The 22,964-nt window shown below is 27.5% G+C and overlaps 1 protein-coding gene across 2 annotated transcripts; it reads left to right on the plus strand.

Moving 5' to 3' along the window:
- The first annotated feature begins 573 nt into the window (after positions 1-573).
- Positions 574-15,364, plus strand: LOC147814084 (alpha-tocopherol transfer protein-like). Of its 2 annotated transcripts, none has more exons than XM_087159817.1 (6): positions 574-726; positions 889-1,042; positions 3,231-3,473; positions 6,759-6,952; positions 7,449-7,559; positions 12,867-15,364. In XM_087159817.1, the coding sequence occupies exons 2-6, from the start codon at positions 898-900 to the stop codon at positions 13,059-13,061; spliced, it is 888 nt and encodes a 295-aa protein (XP_087015943.1). In that variant the 5' UTR covers positions 574-726; positions 889-897; the 3' UTR covers positions 13,062-15,364. The 2 variants fall into 2 exon arrangements, with proteins under 2 accessions (XP_087015943.1, XP_087015944.1); XM_087159818.1 differs by having other exon boundaries at positions 708-788.
- The last annotated feature ends 7,600 nt before the right edge of the window (positions 15,365-22,964 follow it).

Raw genomic sequence — 22,964 nt, forward strand, 5'->3', positions numbered from 1 at the left:
TTGGATATTCCTTCTCTAATAAAAAGAGATACCATTTAGTTTTCGTTTGCAGAAGAAAGAATATCAAGCATTTTTCTTTTTTAAATTTAATTAGCCACAATAAAGAAGGAACGTTGCAATGCTACACGCTACGTTAACGACGTCTCCAGAGTAACTGAATGACGGTTCATATAGAAATCGCAGGTAAGCGGCTCACACAACAACGCCCCCTATAGTTCGTTGCGATCGCGAATTGTAAAATTAAATTATCAAATTAATTATTAATAAGTAATTAACTAAGTTAATACATATTTCTAAATCGAGTTAAAAGTTTTATTAACTCTAAAAGTAAAAATACAATTTATTGTCCATTTTTTATATTTTATTATATTGTTATATTCGAAATCAGAGCTAGTACAACTAAGCACTCAACGAAAAAAAAAAAGGTAGTAAATTTTTTTAAAACGCCAATAATAAGATAAACCACAAAAATAAGGTATCCCTGAAAACCGGTTTTTCGTTGCCATCGAGAAGATAGGACCTTCACTTCCTCTTACGGGTTCCTTATATCTACGGCACTATATTTTGTAGTATTTTTTCAGATACAGTTGTAGTATTTTTTAATTTCAAAGTCTGGCAACCCTGGTTATATTCCTTCCTCGGCGACTCTTCGCCAACTTGCCGTAGTTATGATAATATCCCCCAGTACAGTGGTAGTCTGATGATGTCATAATTAATGATCCAGGCGTAAGTAAAAATTCAATTGAATTTTTAAGTATTAATGCAGGGTCTATCTGTACATGTAATTGGTATTTAAAAGCCTTTTTTTAGCGCTATAAATACCTGCTTTTATTAAAATTCATTATATATGCCAGATAAATAAAAAATTACATTTTTTTTTCTCTGCAGGATTTAATCATGGAAAAAAAGTCGAGTGAAGAGTTCACGAAGTTCGAAAGTGATCTTATTACTGAAGATCTTCGTAAATGTGCTGAATTGGAATTACATGAAAGAGAAGATGAACTATCAACTTATCTCGGAAATCTTAAAGATTTATTGAAAAGTTTTTTTTTTTTTATCTCATTGATATTCATTACAAATTTTATCATTTCCAAATCAACGTATTTTAATTTAATTTGCCAATGAATGTTAATAAGTGATTTTTTTTATCCCATATATACTTTTAATAAATTAGTGGGCAATAAATTTTAAACCTTATAAATGAATATGTGAATTTATGTTCTAACATTTTTAAAACATTAAAGTACAATTGGTTTACATGAACTGGACTATTGGATTAATAGTTCAAACGTGTGTCAAAATGTTTAAAACTTGGAAATCCTTATTTGAAGCTGAATATCTATAGTTATAATGATTTATTTGTAAAGATTATTGAGACACGAATTAAAAAGATAATATGAAAACATTAATAATAAATTTATGTTTTCATATACTTTGCATTTAAAAAAGTTCATAGTTAAATTTCATTAACAAAGTTTCTATATTAAATTAGTTCCTTTGTTTTCTGGATTGGATTCAAGACTACAGAGTTGAACGTAGGTAGTCGTAAACTCAAAATTAGGTTTGCTGTTCGAGGACAATTATAAAATACAATATGAAATATTTTCAGAGATTGTTGATAGTTCGTGGAAAATGCTCCATTCACCTTGCAAAATCTGTATCCTTTTTGGATAACAGGTAACTTGTCAAAGATTGGCTGACCGGTTACCCTGAAGTTAAATCCAAAAAAATGTGATCGGGTTATGCTATGCATTATATATGCTGATGGCAAGCAGTGTGACAGAATTGAAGCTTTCCATATAAAATATTCTGAATAATTTTGATACTTCTTTCCTTCAGGGATTAGTAACATATTTTGATGGTTTCCATTAAAAATCTTCCACCAAGGCTAATTTCTCCCTATACTTTATCCAGGAGTTCCCTTGTTTTCTGTATCAGGATCAAATTTAATAGAATTCATTGGAATATAATTAGATAGTACATTAGAATATAATTATAATACAGTACAGGACCCGTTATCCGGAAGTCAGAAAACCGGAAAACCAAAAAACCGGAACAAAATTCGATAAATTTTCCCGCCATTTTTAAAAAAAAAAATTTTTTCCTCTTAAGATTTTAGGATTTTTCTTTCTTTTTTGAAAGATGTTTACCTTACCACCATTTTGGAAATAATCATCAGTGTATTGCTTCATCGTTTTTCTTCTTTTTAAGATTATTTCCAAATATATATTTTTTTTAGTTGGGTTTAACAATAAAAAAAACGGTTTTTTGTAGCGATTCAGAAAACCGGAAAAATCACTTATCCGGAATAGCGATGGTCCCGACCGTTCCGGATAATCGGTTCCCCACTGTATTAGAATATTACTCATTAAATTAATATTCATTAAAATATGTATGATTTATGATAGGTGAATAAAGAGAAAGGTATAAAAACTAGTTTTTTGTAAAATTTTTATGTATAAAAACAAGTTGTTGTAAATTCAAAATTTTGTGTTTTTTTTCCCCTCTTTTAAATATAATTTTTTTAAATATAATTTTTTTAAATAAAGTTCTTGTATGATTTTTGAATAAGAATTATAAATTAGATTACGTAAATTTTATCTACTGAGTATCATGAACATGTATAAATGCGAAAAATTGAATGGAATTACTGTCAGTAGATAAATCATAAGTCTTTTTGTAGTATTTCTGCCAAATTTAAAATTTAGTTAACAGTAATGTTAACTTTTTTTTAGTTATTTGTTTTTATTAGATTCATGGCAATTATCATTGTTTTTATTTTTAAGCAAAACAGGAAGTACTTAGAAAATTTGAGTTGAGTTTTGTAACTTTTCAAAAGTATGATTTTTCATTTTACAGTTAAATAATGGTTACAGTAACATATGGTCAGTGAGCTAAATTAAAGTAATATAAGTGTTTCTTTTCTTTCTTTCTTTTTTTTTTTTTAAAAATCTTTTTTTGAATTTAGTCCAAAAGTTTAAATCAGGTTGAATGGCTTTAAGATGGTTTAACTTTATTTACCAGTAATCCATTGTTTTTTCAAGATAATACTTAAATATGGAAACTAAAACTGTTAAAACTAAAATATTATTGACAACTCTTTAATTAAGTAATCACTTTTTTAAAAGAACAAATTCTGAGATCTAAGTTTTTAGAATTTTACGGGTTTATACCATTTATTTTTCTTCAAATTTTGACTTGTGTATTCTTTTTCTCTCTTTTCCCTTTAGATGAAAAAGGTTTAACTCCATGTTTAGATGAGAGTTTTCTGCTAATGTTCTTACGGGCAAGAAAGTTTGACTGTCAAGCAGCTAGTGAGCTCATTAAAAAATACTATAAAGCTCCATTGGAACTTCCTAGTATGTTCGTAAATTTCAATCCTCTTTCTTGTATGAATGCCATCAATTCAGGAATTCATTACTTTCTACCATACAGAAGCCCAGAAGGATGTGCCATTTTACTCTCAAAGTTTGGTAATATTAGAATTAATTTCATTAATTGAGCTTTTAAATTTTTACTGTTAACATTTCTTGGGTAACTATTATTACTTTAGTTAAAGAATATTATTATTATAAATAAATATATACTCTTTCTGTAATTTCTGTTTTTTTTTCTATCTTTTTTATTTATAAAAATTAAATTGCTTCTGAGGAAGAGATTTGTAATGCCTAGCATAGCATCACTATCGTAGCTTTTAAAATCTCTTAATTTCTTAAACTTTTGTATAATCATTCTTAATCAATTTTTGATTGAATTATACTAATTATTTAATTTTTATTATGTTTTATAAATAGTGAATATAAAATATTTTATTTCTTTTCTTAACAATCAATGTAACGGCGAACTTTTTATTTCAGTACTAATGTAAGACTCATTAATGCACTGTCTCGATTAAATCAAAAACTCTTTATTTCTTACCACGAAAATTTTTCAGTTGCATGGATACACTAATTCTCACTGTCTTTCTGGCGATTTGCTGGAAATTTTAATTATATTTGTATTTTACTTCTTTACTGCACTCAAATGCTGTTATGGTATAAATCCTGTATTTTTTATGTAAAAAAAAAATAATGCTTCACTTATGCTTATTAGGTAAGTGGGATCCAAACACTTTAACATGTGAAGAACTTCTAAAGTTCAACATCATGTGCAACGAAATGGCAATTCGTAATCCCCTGCTCCTAACTGTTTGTTGGGAACAATTCAATCACTTTTTAATTTGGCTTTTGATTAGGATGGTCATGGGGATTTATCTCAGATGGCTTGTCCTCAATGATATTATTATGCAAAATTTATTATTTAAGCTTTATTCAGTTCTGAATAACCTGTAATGATATTTCTTTATTTGTTTTTTTTTATTATTAATATTTTTCCTATAATTCTGTTTTTATACAGTTATGCATAAATGTGGTATCAATAGATCATTTTTTACTTATTTATTGAACTTTCATTTATGACATTGTTCGTAATTTTTTTGTATTGTTTCACTTAATATAGTTTTAAATTCAGTTGTTATATAAATGAAGTTTTAGTAAATTCATTGTTACATCTGTAATTGGAAAAAGACAAAACGAAAACCTCTTTTGGTACCTAGTTTCAAGACTAGATAAATCATTTTTAATGAGTTATCACTCATCAGTCTTGACTAAATTTCAGTACTACCACATTTATCATTAAAATTAAAATGCATTTACTATCTATTATCAGTTTTTTGAATACAATTTATAGGGTCTATGGATACAATCATAGTTGCAAACGCTCTATAGTTTGCGTGGTATATTATCTTAATTTTGACTACAAAACAACACTTGTGCGGAAAATGCTTTGCAATAACCAAAATGGCCTGTCAATTTAAAAAGCAAATATGCTATTTGCTTTTTAAATTGACTTCTTAATGTATATTGTGTGTGTCATTATCCACATCTTCTGCTTAGAAAAATTAAATTAATAATAATATTTATGTAAAACTTAATAATTCAAAAAAGTGAGAAAAAAGCTAAATTTATTTGGTTTTAAAGTAGATTTTATCTAAATTATTATTCATAAAACTTTCATTAAAATTAGGTAGTTTTGAACTTCTTAACAGAATGTTATTATACATTTCATGAATGATGTAAAGTAATGTTAATGTATACCTAAAGATAACTTGTTCTACAGTCATCTGAATCACCAAAAAAGCAGATTGTTTTAATGAATAAATTAATTGAATAATATGTAATCAGGGATATGTTTAGAAGAAATTTGGGTCCGTTAACGGATCCTTCACAAAATAACTTTTCATAAAAATGAACCCTTCGCAAAATAATTTATGTTCTAATCGGACCCTTCACAAATTTGTTTATCTTCATTATTGTTTTGTTAATCAGAAAAAAAATTTCCTGGAGGGAGGGGAGAAAAACGATAGTAAGCTAATTAAGTTTTATCTTCGGCAGACGCTTCTTCCATTATAATATTCTACGTTCAGCAGTATAGACTAAATAGCAAATATTTGTAAGTTGCATCTCTATAAATTTTTTTGATTATAATTTTACAGTGTTGAGCATAATCTTGCATCTATTTCCAATTTAAAAACTCCTTGAAAAAGTTTTTTTACAATAACAGGACCCTATTTGCACAAATTCACAAAAACAGGACCTGTCACAAAATTTCTGGACAGACCCCTGGTAATAATAATAGAATTTAAAGGCACAGAACTGGTCTATGAACTAGATTTTACCCTTTATGAACCAATGCTGCCATATAGGCACCATGTCATTTCTATTTACTAGTTTCAATTTTGTGTATGTGAGGGAAAATTATTAATTTATTATTTTATCACTCATATTGTTGTCACATTTACAATTAATTTTATTATAATTATACTTGGTAGGAAATAAACTTAAAATTTTTCAAGACCATTAAAGGTTAAATTATCTATGTTTCCAATTGATTTAAAAACCAGTAAGACATTTCACATGTGTAAGAAATATTGACTATTATAATTGTTGTTATAGACATTGACTATTATCAAATTTTGTTTTCTTTGTAAGTAATAATATTTTTTTCTCTAATTACAAATAAGAAAATTATTTAACTGGATTATATCTGTTTCCACTGAATCCTGATAATTGGAGTTTCACAGAATAAATAATAATGTGTTTCCAATAGATTGAATAGCCAGTAAAAGACATTTCACTTGTGTAAAAAATATTGACTATTATAATTATTATTCTTATAAACATAGACTATTATCAAATTTTGTTTTCTTTATAAGTAATAATATTTTTTTCTCTAATTGCAAATAAGAAAATTATTTAACTGGATTATATCTGTTTCCACTGAATCCTGATAATTGGAGTTTCACAGAATAAATAATAATGTGTTTCCAATAGATTGAATAGCCAGTAAAAGACATTTCACTTGTGTAAAAAATATTGACTATTATAATTATTGACTATTATAATTATTATTCTTATAAACATAGACTATTATCAAATTTTGTTTTCTTTATAAGTAATAATATTATTTTATCTAATTACAAAACTAATTAAAAATTTATTATCTGGCTTGGATCCAAAAAATGCTTAAAATGCTCCACTGAAACCCAATAATAGGAGTTTCACAGAATAAACAATAATATTTTTTAGCATTATTAAAAAGCTTTAAAAAGAAAATTTTAATTATATTTGTATTTTACTTCTTTACTGCACTCAAATGCTGTTATGGTATAAATCCTGTATTTTTTATGGAAAAAAAAATAATGCACGTATGCTTATTAGGTAAGTGGGATCCAAACACTTTAACATGTAAAGAACTTCTAAAGTTCAACATCATGTGCAAGGAAATGGCGATTCGTAATCCAGTAACTCAAATTTGTGGTATAATCACCATTGCTGATATGAAAGGTTTTTCTTGGTCCCATTTGCTTCAAATACCCATGAACGAAGTCCGGTGTTTTGTCAACACGTTACAGGTGATTAATCCAAAATAATTTATATTTTCATTGATTTTAATTCATTACTTTCACTTATTGCATTTCTATTTTTTGGTTTGAGGATTGTAATTTTTTTTGTATTTGCAAGTTATCTTTGATTTTAGACTGACAATTACTATTACTTTGAAGAATGTTATAATGCTATTATTTTAAGCTTAATTCTTAAAATTGTTTTTTAAATTAAATTGAAATGGAAAACATCATTGGGTATAAAAAAAAGTAGTTCATTATCGACAAATTAAGAAGTTGTGTAAAATTAACATATATAATCTGTAAATGCCAAAAGCTGTTACTTTACTAACATTACGTTAAACAAGTTTGCAAATTTTGTCCTTTTATTTTTATTTATTAGAAAGGAAATATAAATTCTGTTTTTATTTTACTCATATAATGATTTTTTTATTCTGTGGATTTTAATTCATGTATTAAAATTAAGTTTTTTTTTCATACTTTTATTTTTAAATTTTATTTTTAGGATTGCTTACCAATTCATGACAAAGCCATCCACATTATAAATCACTCTACCATTTTCTCTGTGCTGTTTTCACTGGTTAAGCCAATATTGAGTAAAAAAATAAAAGAGATGGTATGTGTTGTAGCTTATTCATTAGTTCATATTGTTATGAGTAGACAGCGGATTATATGCACTAAAAAACGGACAAAATATGCATGCAAATATGCACTAAAAAACTTGAATATATGCTCTTAAAACTAGAAATATGCATTTAAAATAGAAATTAAAAGTTCAACTTATTTAAATACTACTACTTACTTTTTCCAACAAACACAGCTAAAACATTTTTTTGTTAAAAGGAAGAAAATCAAAATATTTCTTACTTGAATCTACACATTTCTGAAGAAAAAGCCTAAAACTGAAGTATGATAAATATGAGAAGAAAATTCATCGCATTTTCCGGAAAGATTTTATTAAACTGGATAATTTTTGTTGCAATACACAACTGAGTGTTTTTCCAAATTTTCAAGGGTGAATTGATGTCGTCGGTCATCAAAGATCATTTTGAAAGCAGAAAATGACCTCTCCACGTCAACCGATGTTATTGGACAAAACTTGTACAATTTCGTACTCATTGGTTTTACTTTCTTTGGAAGTTCAGTTCCATTTCCATTAAGAAAATCATTTATCTTCTTCATTCTAACCTGAATCTTCTAACCCGAATTTTTGTTTTGAACGAAACACCATTTTTCTTTTACTTTCTTCCCAACTGAGTCTGGAAGAGCATTGATGCACTGTTGAATTTTTTCAATTTTGGATATGGCCTCGGTCAGGGGAAGACCTCGCTTTTCGAGCTTTGTTATTGCTCCACTTAAGAAAGAAAAGTGAGTGTCAATTATGGCCAAGTCCTTCTGCAAAGAGATATCCCGTAGTAATTCTTTTGTGACATAAACTGAAGAAGCACAGGAACTGTCAATTGCATCTACAACTGACTTTATTCAGGGTGGCCACCCACCTGGAAAACCTGGAATTATCAGGGAATTTTTTTATACTGGAAAAAACCTGGAAATATCAGGGAAATTTAGATAAAAACCTGGAAAAATCAGGGAATTTTAAAGAAAAGCTGGAAATTTTTTCTTTGATAATTTTTTTAATCTTACTAATTTAAATTATTTGCTAATTTTCTTAATTTAAATTATTTTGTCCATTATTCCATTTTTTTTTAAACGGAAATGTATCACCAAACAGTTGAAATATCATCAACTTTGCTTGCATCATGCTTGATACTTTGCTTGCATCAAAATTTGCTCCATTACAGTGTTAAACTGGAATGCCACATAAAATTCTCCCACGGTTGCTGAACGAATGTAGAAACCTTTGACCGCTATGGGACTGTGCAATTTAGATAAGATTCCGGTGGAGGTGGAAAAAGGGATTAGGATATTAGCTTCTGTTTTTAAGTTCTGTCCTTGGGCTGAATCCATTTATGGCTCAAGTTTGTTCTGATGCTTTGATGGTAATTTTTTTTTTCTATTTTGACAAAATGTTTTTATATCTTTAACTTCCTTAAATTCTCCAAAAATCTATTATTATAATTTAATAATAATAGATTTTGTATTGCACTCTTTTTCTGAAAACTTTTCTACTCCCATTCAAAGAAATCTGTGAATTATTTTTTCTCAGCAAACCAACCAATCTCACATTTTTTTACAATCGCTAACAGCAATGTTTGTCGACAAATCGTTACAATTGTTGCATTAATGCTAATTTTTTTTAAATTTCATTTTAACCTTTTATAACATATTTTATTTTTAAAAACCCAACTATATATTAATGTTTAATTTTACTCCTTTGTTGGTCAATATATGATTTTTGATTCAAAATTTTGTACCAAAGCATTAAAAAATAAATAATAAATCTTGCCAAATTGTCAAAAAAAAATTTTTTTCCAAGATGATATGTTAAAAAAAAAACATTTTGAATAAAATATTTCATTATATAGACACTTTTCTTGTACACATCCTACACTTTATACGAAAAAAGAAATAAAAACCTGGAAATTTTAAGATTTTTATCTGGAAAAATCAGGGAAATTTGAAATCTGATTTGAGTGGCCACCCTGTTTATTGCATCAAAATTATTAGCGTAAAAACGTGCAGCTTCAATCCATGTACCCCACCCAGTTATCACAGGCTGTGGAGGTAAGGGCACATCAGGATACATTTCTTTATACAATTTTATGCACACAGGTGCCTTGAGAAAAACTTTCTTGATACTAGAAATTAAATCATTCACAGAGGAGAATAATTTTCGAACAATCTTAGCTAGTCTGTGAACAGCATGAGCCAAACATGTAATATGAAGCATTCTGGGATAAAAAATTTCCAGTGCTGCTGCAGATTTGACCACATACGGAACGGCATCACTGACAAAAATCAAAACATCTTCAGAACCATCTCTATCAGGCCATAATAATCTGATAGAATCATAGACAAACCTTGCTATGGTTGAATGATTGACTTTTTCAAGGGCTTTGCTTGCTAGAAGATGTGGTCGAGTAGGAATATTATCCATTTTTCCACAAATAAAATGAGCAATATAGCGACCACACTTATCTGTTGTCTCATCGACTTCAATCCATATAGGGCCATCTCCAATATCTCGTCGAATATCATCCAGTACTTCGTTATATATCGGTTGAAGGTAGTTCTTTCTTAAAGTCGATTCATCGGGAATGATCTGATTGGTACAATATTTTTTTTAAAAACTGTCTTAAGTTAGGATTATTTAACTTTTTTAAAGGAATATTGCTGCTTACTAAGGCTTTGCATAAATCACTAGAAAAATCACTTTCCTTTTTAGCTGCTTGAACAGGAATAGTTACTAAACTTTGAACAAATCCTTTTGTATTCTGCTTTTTCTTCGCGGAGTGAGCATTAGTCTTTATATGTTGATCGATTTGGTAATTTTTTTCACAGGAAATGTGTTTTTGACAAATCACACAAAATACTATTTCCCCATCGGTCGTAAAGTCTTTCCCATAGTCAGAAATCCATGTCTTCATTAAATTTGATTTAGTCGGCTTAATTTTTGGCATATTATAAAATTCAGCAGTCAAAAATCACGTTCGAAGCTTCACTAACTACGTATTTAACTGATGGATGTCGAAACTATCTATCTATCGAATGGACTATCGAAATATGTTAGAATAGCAGCTCTCTCCGAAAATGTATTCACTCCACCTTTTAACTAATCAATCACAGGAAAGGGAGGTCATTTTCTACCTACCACAGAAGCCTTATTTTTCCTACACAGATTGACAATTATTTATTCCAGGAAAAGACATCCCTTTATAGAATATCTGACCATCCCTTTCTGAGGTTTCTATGACGAATGTCTGTTTGGGTGGGCCCTTTGTACCCCCCTTCCCGACAAACATCTTTTCACGTGATTGCAATCACCCCCAGCAACATCAATCCAGCTGACCCTTTCAGGTGATAAAGAGCGACAAAACAAAATTTAAAGCGTTCCTTTTGCTAACATAAAAAGAATAGTGATATGGTTTTAGGAGGGAAAAGCCATAAAATGCTGAAAATATGCATTTATAAGAGCAAATATACCTTTTTATGCATTTATATGCACAAATGGCAAAAAGTGCTAAAATATGCAATTGCATATTATCCGCTGTCTAGTTATAAGTTTTAAATATGTAATCATATATTTTGCAATATCATAATTGCTGACTCAATTTTCAAGTGATTATCAGAGTTTTTCAATTTTTAGCAATCTCTGAAGGTTTTTTTTTCTTTTATTTATTAGAACTTGAGAGAATCCTTAGCCGAAAATAACTTATTTATTTTGTTATTATCTTACATTAAAGTTTGTTTGAGTTTTGTTCAATGTTTTTTTTTTAAATCTAATTTATTGAAAAATTACTCCTAAAAACCACAATTTGTAGGATGGTATACAATTTTCTGTAATGCCCATTAAATATATTCTAACAGAATAAAAAGTAGTATGTGCTGGCTAATTTTTTATTTTCAATTTGATCTGTCCTTTTTTTATAAAAATGGTAGACACAATTGCAACTTTCTAGAACTATATGCAATTCGTAATACTGACTTTAACTGTAAAGAATATTAAATGTTGCAGTTAGGGCTAACTATTTAAGTAGGGCATTTTCATAATCATTATGAATTTGCTTCTTAATTATTCTAGTATATCATATTATGCTTATATGCTGTTTATTCCTTTCTTATCATAGTTTTTTATTATTTTTTTTTTGGGGAGGGGGTCAACTAAGCAATTATTATTTTTTTGAACTATATATTATTGATACTGATACTTGTACTAAAAATGTAAACTGATGTAGACCTTATTATTATTATTTTTTTTTTATGAAATAGATCCTTTTTTTTTCTCAACAGTAGGAATTTATTTTTGGCATTTCATTTTTTTAAAATCTGTACAATATCTGACAATCCATGGTAATTTATTTACTTTCAAAATAAATTTTTAATTGTTACTATCAAAAGTGAAGGTTTTTCGGTTATATTTGGTTTCTTGATTTAAAATTATCTAATATTATGTATACCTTTTAAAAAAAACTTAATAATTTTGATATTTGTTATAACTATTTTCAATAGGCATAATTATCATTTTTATTAGTATTTTTTCTCTGTCTAAAAGGAATTTTCATTAAAAAAATTATTATTATTATCTATCTTATTAATTTTTCTAATTAAATTTCATTTTATATTTTGAGTACCAGTAGAAATATATTTTAATTATAAGAGTAATTTAATTCGGCTGTTTTTGGTTCTTGTAGTAATTATTTTCCAGAAAAAGCTATTATTTGCTAAAAGAAAATCAAGTAATATATCTATATTAAAATTGATATTAAATATACCATTTGGATAGATTGTTTGTCTTATAATTCAATTTTCTATCGTAAAATGTATCAAAGCACTTTAACCCTTTATCTACTGACGGTACTTTTAAGTACCCATCACTTTAAAACTTTACAGCACAACAACCATTACTTGTATTCTACCATTCTTGGTACGTTTTAGAAACAGTCTTTAAATTTCTTGCCGGGGAGATTTTTTTTTTCCTTGTATATTCTTTAACTATCAATATGGCAGCCAAAAAAAAAATTTATGAAACAATTTTCAGTAGTTCATAATGCAGTAGATAGAGGGTTAAAGAGCCTGTTTTACTGTTCTTAAATCTAAGTAGCATAAAAAATTTTATTTATGCCCTTCTCGTGAAATGTTTCTATATCTGCAATATTGCATCTTATGTATTTATATCATTATAGATATATAAGATGCAATATTGTTGCATATTATGTGACTATTTCTCAATAAAATATTCTTTTTTTGAAAAATAATTAATATTATTTTTTTTAATTTATTATATGTCTCTTCTAATTTCTAGATCTATTTCCATGGTAGTGATCTCAAAAGTTTGCACAAGCATCTATCGCCAGCCATTATACCAAAACATTTAGGTGGAAATTTGCCAGATGAGCCGAACCAAGAATTTTATGATCTATTATTAAACAGCGAAGACTACTTCTTAGCACACTTGAAACATGGTTATTTACCTCAGGAAGAAGTAGCTAGTACCTGAAAAATATTTTGTTGCTTACCTTATTTACATCTGTGATATATTTATCGGTCTGTTTTATTCATGATCGATTCAATATAGCTTATATTTTTATAAATCAATAATATCTTCATGCTCATTTTAATACAAATTTAGAAAATGCATATATTTTAAATATAAATTTTTTAATTTATATATATTTTTTTCTTTTTTAAAATAATCACTGTGCTTTAGCTTTCTAATACACTTATACATCTAGAAATTATTTCCAATTATTTAATGGATAGTTTCTAGTCATTTCATTGTCAGTAATAAACATTTTGTTACTTTTAATTTTTGATAATAAATAATATAATTATTGTTTTATTTTGTGTTGAAATTGGTATTGTCTTTTTGAAATATCAAAAAAGTAACACATGGGTGCACCCTTGTAGAAATTATTTAAAAAAAACATTGATTTAATCTTCTGTGTACGAATATTAATTTATTAATGTTTATATTTACTCTAAATTGCATATTTTATAATAAATTTCGTTATTTTAGCTTGAAAATATCCTCATTATCCATCTTCCTTGGAATTATTATTTTTAATATCTATTTTTATGTCTGTAAGTTATTTCAATGTTAAACTGATAATTCTGTATGACTAAGAATTGTGTTTTTATTTTTCAAATTGTTTTGCTCATTACTTGTACGAAAAATGCTTTTTTTTCTGTTTAACTAGTATTTTTTTCAAAGATGATACTTACAAAATACTAAAATATTTTTATAAATCATATTACAGTACAGAACCTCTTATCCGGAAAACTGGAACGAAATTCGATACATTTTCCCGCCTTTTTTTTTTTCCTCAAAAGATTTCAGAATTCTTCTTTAAAAGATGTTTACCATCATTTTAGAAATAATCATTAGTTCCCTACACTGTCAAAAGAAGTAAGAGTTTTTTTTAATTATTCTAAATATATATATGTTTTTTTAGTTGAGTTTGACCATAAAAAAAAATGGCTTTTTGTAGCGATTCAGAAAACCCGAAAAATCAGTTATCCGGAATAGCGATGGTCCCGATCGTTCCGGATAATCGGTTCTCTACTGTATTTCATTTCATATCTCATTGAGACCAAATATTCTTTTTAGTATAAATTCTAAAATTTAAATAAAATTGCATTGATCATAATTCATGATCTCAATATTATTTAATAAGAAAATTACGTTATAAAAATTTGATTATTTTTTCATTTTTAGTTTAATATTAAAAAAAATATTAATGCATTATCAATGTTAAAACTTTATTTTTTGTTATAAGTATATTATTTTTAAAACTCAAAATACACAGCTGAACTTTTTTTTTCTTCATGTGTTTGAAAACCAAAATCCATCATGTCTTTGGTCAAACTGCTACTGGCCTTTATACATTCTAAAAAGCAAATTGCTCCCTATTCTTGAATAAATGGTGTTTCTTGTCCTTCGGTTGATTTTTAGGGAAATGTATGAATGAAAGTAGTTACTTAATTTGTTTTTTGAGGTTTTATAACTGCTATCAGATTATTTGGTATGTGCATTTTGCAAAATATGCCTACCTATTATCTCTGTAAAACATTTTTTTCTTAGACAGTTGTATAAAATTAAAATTTACTGTCCTTACTTTTTTAAAGTTTGTTTTTAGATCCTTGAGTGAAGGAAGGTTACAGTCAGAGTTAAGTTTAAGAAATCATGACTTCAATTTGCATGCTGTCAATTTCATATCTTGTCCAAATATTAACTGCCTTTATACATAGCTTTAAATATTAACACTTTTCGTTGGTTACTTTTTAAATTGGATATTCTTAATTTCCCACAGGCTTTACTATTAATTTGTTTCACCTTGCCTTTTCTTATATGTCAACTTACTTTATTTTTTTCCAATTATTTGAATTGTTAACTAGACTTAGCCTTTGGTTTGATTTGCAGTGATTTTTGCTTTAGGTGTGTGTTACTTTATCAGTTTTGTTTTTGTTAAAAAAAAATATTTTTACTTAAGATTTTTTTAAAGATTTTTTTTAATTAAAAGTCTTAATTTTTCAATTAAGACTTTTTTTTCACAAGTATGACATGTTATCCAAACTTTTTTTTGTTCAAATTAAAATACAGTTTGAATAGTTTATAACTTCATTTTATTCTTTGTTATAATTTTTTATTATTATTGATTCCTGTTTTAGTCTCCTTAGTTAACCCTAAATACCTGAATTATAAATTGTTTTTTTTCTATTCTGATTGACAAAAATGATTGTTTAAATATATATATATATATTGTTATGTTATGGTTTATAAATAAACAGAAAAATATTTTTTGCCCTGTTATTTTTTTTTTTTCAAATTATAAATAATAACCTTAATTTTTGTAGTTTAAATCTTAAACAACTAACTGATTATTTTTACTGGTCATTTTAACCTAATTTTAACTCTGATTACTTAAATCATAAAATCAGTAAGTCTGTTGCCTAAACATTATTTTTGTATTTGTCATTTTTTTTCCATAAAAATATTATTTTCACTATAAATTTATGTACAGTATTTTATTGTAAAATCTTACCTTTTAGTCTCATTTGTTTATCTAGTTTATACATACAGTAGAGCGCCGATTATCCGAACCCTTATTATCCGAACCATGTCCGAATTCGTTTTTTTCGTCAAGTGCCACTGCCCAATATGCATTAAATCGGTTCTCCGAACACTGATGTTTCACCCAATCTATCCCACGATATTAAAATAGCGAATAAATAAAATAATATCAACGAATAAAGTAATATCTAATCGGATAAAACAAATATTTCGGACATTCACCAAAACGACAATGTGATTGTTGACGTTCACCGGAGAAAGTCGACATTCCCTTGATTTCAATCATCCACGGTAACAATTATGCTGCAAAATATTTGTCAGAAAGATAAAATAGTTATGAAAAGTATATATATATATATATATATATATATATATATATATATATATATATACACGAAAAAAAAGAAAACAATAAAAAAAGAGCATTATTAAAATCTGATAATTTAATTTCAGTCACGGATAGCATGTATGTCATCAAAATCATAAAAGACCAGTTAGTATGCCATAGACTAAATGGGGAAGTAAGGATATTATTTGGGTTACTAGATTTATTTGTTTGACTAATTGGATTATTACTATTTTTCTAACTAATTATGAATCCATTTAAGCTGTGATTATCCTCAACAGTGATTCCTAAGATTTTGATAAAATTCTGACTGAGACATTTATTTGCGACACCAGAACATGAAGTTTTTAATCAGATTGCGACTTCATGTGCCACAAGCATTTTTAAAATATATGAACAGAGTGTTCCGTTTCCTTGTCCTCAATATTAATTGTTTAAATATTTATTAAGAATTTAATCTAAATAGTACGCAATTAATTGCGTACTATTTAGATTAAATTCTCAATAAAATAACCTATAATTATTGGTTAATCTATAATTATAGGTTATTTTATTAAGAATAATTATAGGCTAACCTATAATTATCGGAGACCGATAACTATAGCGAAGAATATAGAGGGGTTCTATAATCAGGGGGGAAGGTGGGCGCACGATGCGCCCACTTAAAGCTTGGGGGGGGGGAATTTTACACTAAATAAAATGAATAGTTTGGGGGGGGATTTAGACGAGAGAATTTTTTTCTTTTTAAGTACATAAATAAAAGAAGCAACGTAGCACTATTTCGAACAAGCTAACATGGAAGGGGGAAGTTAGCAAATTATTTTAGGGGGGATGAATGCGCCCAAGAACTTGGGGGGGGATGGGGGACACTGTCTATAATATTCTTTGATTATTGGTCGCAGGCTAATATGCGGGGAAGCGAGGAAGTAACAAAAAGATAGTTGGAAACTATCGAGTCCCTAAAGAAGAAAAGATGAAAAAACGGCAAAACCAATTTGATTGCCTAATGATTCTTAGATATAGTTCTACCAATCTCCTTTCAATTTTTTTCTGTTTCACCCGAAAATCAAGTATGCTTCGTTATTTACCCCAACTGGGATTCGCTGGTTTTCACAGATAATGTTTCGTTCTCGCTTAAATTTTAATATGCATGAAATTTATTTGCAGCCTTTGTCTATAGTTTCTTTTAAGTACAATTTTAAATATAATTTATTTTCCTTCTTCAGAAGAAGTTAAAAAGCTGAAGCGTCAAAACAACGAATTTTCGAAGAACCATTTTTTTTTCAGAAAAGGCTAACATTAACACACACAAGATAATTTTTAAAACAATAGTTCAATAGTATAAGAATTAGAAAAATGTTTTTCCCTCCCCCTTTTGTTTAAATTTAAATATCTGAAAACCAACTCATGTATATGTGACCAATGTGTTAATGCATGTAAATAATGCTTCTTCGAAGAAGGTTTATTGCATTTTCAGCGTGGACGGAAAAGAAAATCTTTGATGTCAAACTTTGTGCTCTCGAAATAGTGTTCAAGCACAGTAAAATCAACTAAATCAACATAAACTACAATTCAATTCGTAATTAAATACTTTTAAAGGTAAGTGTAAAGCAAAATGTCAACATAACATCAAGGAATTTTTTTTATACAAATTAAACTATTTTAAAAAAATTATTTTTGTTTCAAGTTTTGTGAAAGGAAGAAAAAACATTATTTAAATTGTAAAAGTTTCATTTTCTTCAATACTCTTTTCTATTTTGGAATGATTTGCTGGTCCGAATATAATAGCAATTGTATCTACACTTTTTGACAATGTCAGTAAATTCTTCTTTTAAAATGTAAAAAATTCTTAAACGACTTATTTTTCAAGGAAATAAAAAAATAATTCATCCCTCCCAAAATTAAATTTTTTTTTTGTACACTCCTTTCTATTTTCATTTCATTGCTGTAGGGATTTACTAATTCCATCACTAGATGGCAGCTCTGCATTAAAGTACACTCTACTGAAGGCTCTGTTAGTAGTTTAGCATTGTAAAATTAAATTATCAAATTAATTATTAATAAGTAATTAACTAAGTTAATACATATTTCTAAATCGAGTTAAAAGTTTTATTAACTCTAAAAGTAAAAATACAATTTATTGTCCATTTTTTATATTTTATTATATTGTTATATTCGAAATCAGAGCTAGTACAACTAAGCACTCAACGAAAAAAAAAAGGTAGTAAATTTTTTTAAAACGCCAATAATAAGATAAACCACAAAAATAAGGTATCCCTGAAAACCGGTTTTTCGTTGCCATCAAGAAGATAGGACCTTCACTTCCTCTTACGGGTTCCTTATATCTACGGCACTAGGGCGAATATCTACGTCACTAATATATATATATACAGTGTTGCCAGATTGGGCTACAAGTAGCGGATTGGGCTAGTTTTAAAAGTCCACGCTACTGAAAATTGAATTTTCGCTACTTGCTACTTTTTGGGCTACTTATTATTTTTCGAACGCTACAAATCTTAAATATGCGCTACTTTTTTTCCTTACAGAAATATATATATTTTTTTCAATTTTTCCCATTCCCATTATAAAATGATTCTGAAAGTTTGCAGCTTCTTTACCATTTTTAAAAAGAAAATTTTTGTTGTTCTTGTGAACGTTCTCGCTTCAGTTTTGGATTCTTGATATGTTTTACTGATGGAGTCTATAATCTTTCCATGTTTATGTTTCAAATCGTAGACACGGGAAATCGCAAAGATATATATGGAAAAATGCACGAAGAGTATGATGGGGATTGGGGAAATTTTTTTTTAACTCCAACTATTATTAACCGTTTATCTTCTGGAAAAATGAGTCACGTTACTCGCTTTGAAACTCAGAAAAATTAAATCCAAAGTCATTAAACCTGCTGAATGAAAATAGTTGTTGTGAATGACAATGAGTTTCCAAAAAATATCGTAGGGGAGAGTGTGGTCAATTGTAACAGGGTACGATTGTAACAGAGCAGAAATTTCGAGTGTCGGGTTCTAGATTTGGTTCGTAGGTGGCGCACAAGGTGTATTTAATAAATCTACATATACACCCCTGCTGGCAAAATTTTTTATGTACTTTTGAAAGAGTTACATCACAAAAGATATTTTCACGCTATGTAAGTACTTTTTTTGGTATTAGAATATTATATTGTAACAAAGTAATTTTGCTTAAACAAATAAAAATTATTAATCGAATATGCAAGTGGACACCTCAGTTAACATTTCAAAATAAAAAAGATTAGTTTTGCTAATTAACTAGCATTGTTTTTAACAAATGAAGCTGAAATGGCGTCTTGGGGACGATTGTAACAATAGGTAAAGGGACGAATGTAACAGCTGAAAATAAATAATCTTATGTTTACAAACCATTACTTAACTCTTAAAGAACCACCAATAGTTTCCTATATCATTTATATTATGTTGCATGTGCATTATTTTATTTGTCACCTTTCACAGCATAAATTAAAATTTTTAACCCCTTAAAGTTAAAAGTTTAACCGTTTAGGTCTCTGTTCATTATTATTTTTACTCCTGAAATATCACTACTATTTTGATCAATAAAAAAATATATCACAACTATGATAACATGTATAATTAACTATGTTTTAGTTGAATTTATGAACTGTAACAATTGACCCCGTAAGTGGGGACAATTGTAACAAATGCACTACTGTCAAAAATTGTTAATAACTAATATAATAACATTTAAGATAAGGTATTTATTTTTTTTTCTCGTAGAGGATAGTCTACTTTACTCGTCTGTCAATTAATACTAATAATATATTGGATTTTTTGTCAGTTAAAAATAGTTAAGTAAAAAATGTTACAATTGACCCCACTCTCCCCTCCTGTTAAATGCTTTTTAGTGAATTCATTTTACTTTTGTAAATCACCATCATCTATTCACAGTTGCACGAAAAATATGAAAATTTTTATATCTCTCTAGAGCTTAGATTTGCCAGTTGTAAATGATTAAATTATTTTTTTAAAGGAAGCTATAATATGTTTTGCTATGGTTACAGTTATTATTTTTCACCTCATTTTGCCAAATATGCAATAAATAAATGAAACAAATAAATGAAGCAAATAAAAATGAAGTTTTGGATAGTTATCATATTAAAATAAAATTCGTATTACCAAACGCAAATGATAAACAGAATTGGCATCAAGGAGAACGACATGAAGAAATATTTCATAGAAGGCCAAGGCCCACCCAATGATGACGATGAAACGCAAAAGATGGATTTTGATTTTAAAACAAAAATATATACTATGAAATTTCAAATAATAATTAACTATAACAATGAAATTATGAATAAAAATGACTAAGTCAATTGAAACATAATGCATTTAGGGATTAGGAAAATTGAATAACGACAATTTTTTTAATTCGAAAATGTCAACATTTTAAACCTTTCGAAACATTTATAGTAATTGCAAAATACCTAGGAAAGATAATTACTTTGAATAATAAATACAGTAATGTATATGCTGTGTGTTATAAAAGGAGTTTAGAAAATTATTAAAGCTATACTACAGTGAAACTAGCGTAAACTGAACAGAAGTGGAACTACAATTTGATGGTTTTATAAGAGAAGTCATCTTATAAAAATGATAATAAATTGTTTTTACCAGCTTTGCACTTGATCATTAAAATCTTAGATAGCTGATTAACTTATAGAGATGGTCAACTTAACAGGTTTCACTGTGCAAGTAAAGTAAGCACAGCAACTAAACGAGATGCGAGAAAAGAAAATATTTACGAGCATTTAGTACAAATCTATCTTTCTATCATTTTTTTTTCTAACTTTACAACCGATGTTACGGCTACTATAAATGAAAAAAAAATTAGTTAAGAATATTTGTTGCTTCGTAGACGCTTTAAAATACTGTTTCATACGTGACCCAAATCAAAATATTCATTTGTTCACTAAATTACTATCAAAACTATTTTCAATCGAGTTTGAAACAATTATTGATGCTGTTACAAAGAAAAGCAAAGTCATATTTCCCATCTGCGAGCTGAATGTTTGTACTTTGTATTGTTTCGAACTTCAGAGCAGAAATGACTAATTAAATTATTTTGCTTATCAAAAAAGGATTTTTTGCCTTTTATTTTCAAATGCACACAGATGTAGGCCCATGAAGTTGAACTTTTCTGAATTTCTTGTTGGAGATTGGGTCCTTGTTAGGTCTTATTTTTAATTTCCTCGAAACACGAGATAATTTTTATTAAAAAAAAATTAGCTAGTGAGAACATTTTTATATGCGAGTAATTAAGGTTCATGAGGTTGGGGAACGAAGCGAGCTGAGGTCGAAACCACTTAGTATTCTTATGCAGCTCAAAGACCGCACCAACATTAAAATATCGAAGACAGTTCCGACTGATTTTAACACATAAAAAAGCTTGAAAAAACGAGCTATACAATGTTTCTATAATTTAAGTGTTTTCTGGCAAACGGCGCTGTTTTACAGAAATATAGCCAAATAAATTGGAGCACTCAAAACATGGCAAACTTTACACTTTATTTATGCTGTGATATTAATATATATATATATATATATATACATATATATATATATATATATATATATATATATATATATATATATATATATATATATATATATATATATATATATATATATATACATATATATATATATATATATATATATATATATATATATATATATATATATATATATATATATATATATATATATATATATATATATATATATATATATATACATATATATATATATATACATATATATATATATATATATATATATATATATATATATATATATATATATATATATATATATATATATATATATATATATATATATATATATATATATATATATATATATATATATATATATATATATATATATATATATATATATATAGATTTATTTTTGGGCTACAAAATGTTCGAATCCGCTACTTTTGGAGCTCCCATTCGCTACTTTTTAATCTTAAGTTCTGGCAACACTGTATATATATATATATATATTAATATCACAGCATAAATAAAGTGTAAAGTTATTAGAAAATTATAGAAACATTGGATAGCTCGTTTTTTCAAGCTTTTTTATGTGTTAAAATCAGTCGGAACTGTCTTCGATATTTTAATGTTGGTGCGGTCTTTGAGCTGCATAAGAATACTAAGTGGTTTCGACCTCAGCTCGCTTCGTTCCCCAACCTCATGAACCTTAATTACTCGCATATAAAAATGTTCTCACTAGCTAATTTTTTTTTTAATAAAAATTATCTCGTGTTTCGAGGAAATTAAAAATAAGACCTAACAAGGACCCAATCTCCAACAAGAAATTCAGAAAAGTTCAACTTCATGGGCCTAAATCTGTGTGCATTTGAAAATAAAAGGCAAAAAATCCTTTTTTGATAAGCAAAATAATTTAATTAGTCATTTCTGCTCTGAAGTTCGAAACAATACAAAGTACAAACATTCAGCTCGCAGATGGGAAATATGACTTTGCTTTTCTTTGTAACAGCATCAATAATTGTTTCAAACTCGATTGAAAATAGTTTTGATAGTAATTTAGTGAACAAATGAATATTTTGATTTGGGTCACGTATGAAACAGTATTTTAAAGCGTCTACGAAGCAACAAATATTTTTAACTAATTTTTTTTTCATTTATAGTAGCCGTAACATCTGTTGTAAAGTTAGAAAAAAAAATGATAGAAAGATAGATTTGTACTAAATGCTGGTAAATATTTTCTTTTCTCGCATCTCGCTTAGTTGCTGTGCTTACTTTACTTGCACAGTGAAACCTGTTAAGTTGACCATCTCTATAAGTTAATCAGCTATCTAAGATTTTAATGATCAAGTGCAAAACTGGTAAAAACAATTTATTATCATTTTTATAAGATGACTTCTCTTATAAAACCATCAAATTGTAGTTTCACTTCTGTTCA

This window comes from Parasteatoda tepidariorum, chromosome 3 (assembly GCF_982258835.1).
Source record: "Parasteatoda tepidariorum strain Cologne lab strain chromosome 3, Ptep-v5.0, whole genome shotgun sequence".
In the NCBI taxonomy this organism is placed as follows: domain Eukaryota; kingdom Metazoa; phylum Arthropoda; class Arachnida; order Araneae; family Theridiidae; genus Parasteatoda; species Parasteatoda tepidariorum.

What these genes read in the sequence shown, in the direction of transcription:
- LOC147814084 (XM_087159817.1), top strand. Translation starts at nt 898, where the DNA reads ATGGAAAAAAAGTCGAGTGAAGAGTTCACGAAGTTCGAAAGTGATCTT. An exon ending in TCTTAAAGATTTATTGAAAA is followed by an intron (nt 1,043 to 3,230) that starts GTTTTTTTTTTT and finishes TTTTCCCTTTAG; the next exon opens with ATGAAAAAGGTTTAACTCCA. An exon ending in GTAAAAAAATAAAAGAGATG is followed by an intron (nt 7,560 to 12,866) that starts GTATGTGTTGTA and finishes TCTAATTTCTAG; the next exon opens with ATCTATTTCCATGGTAGTGA.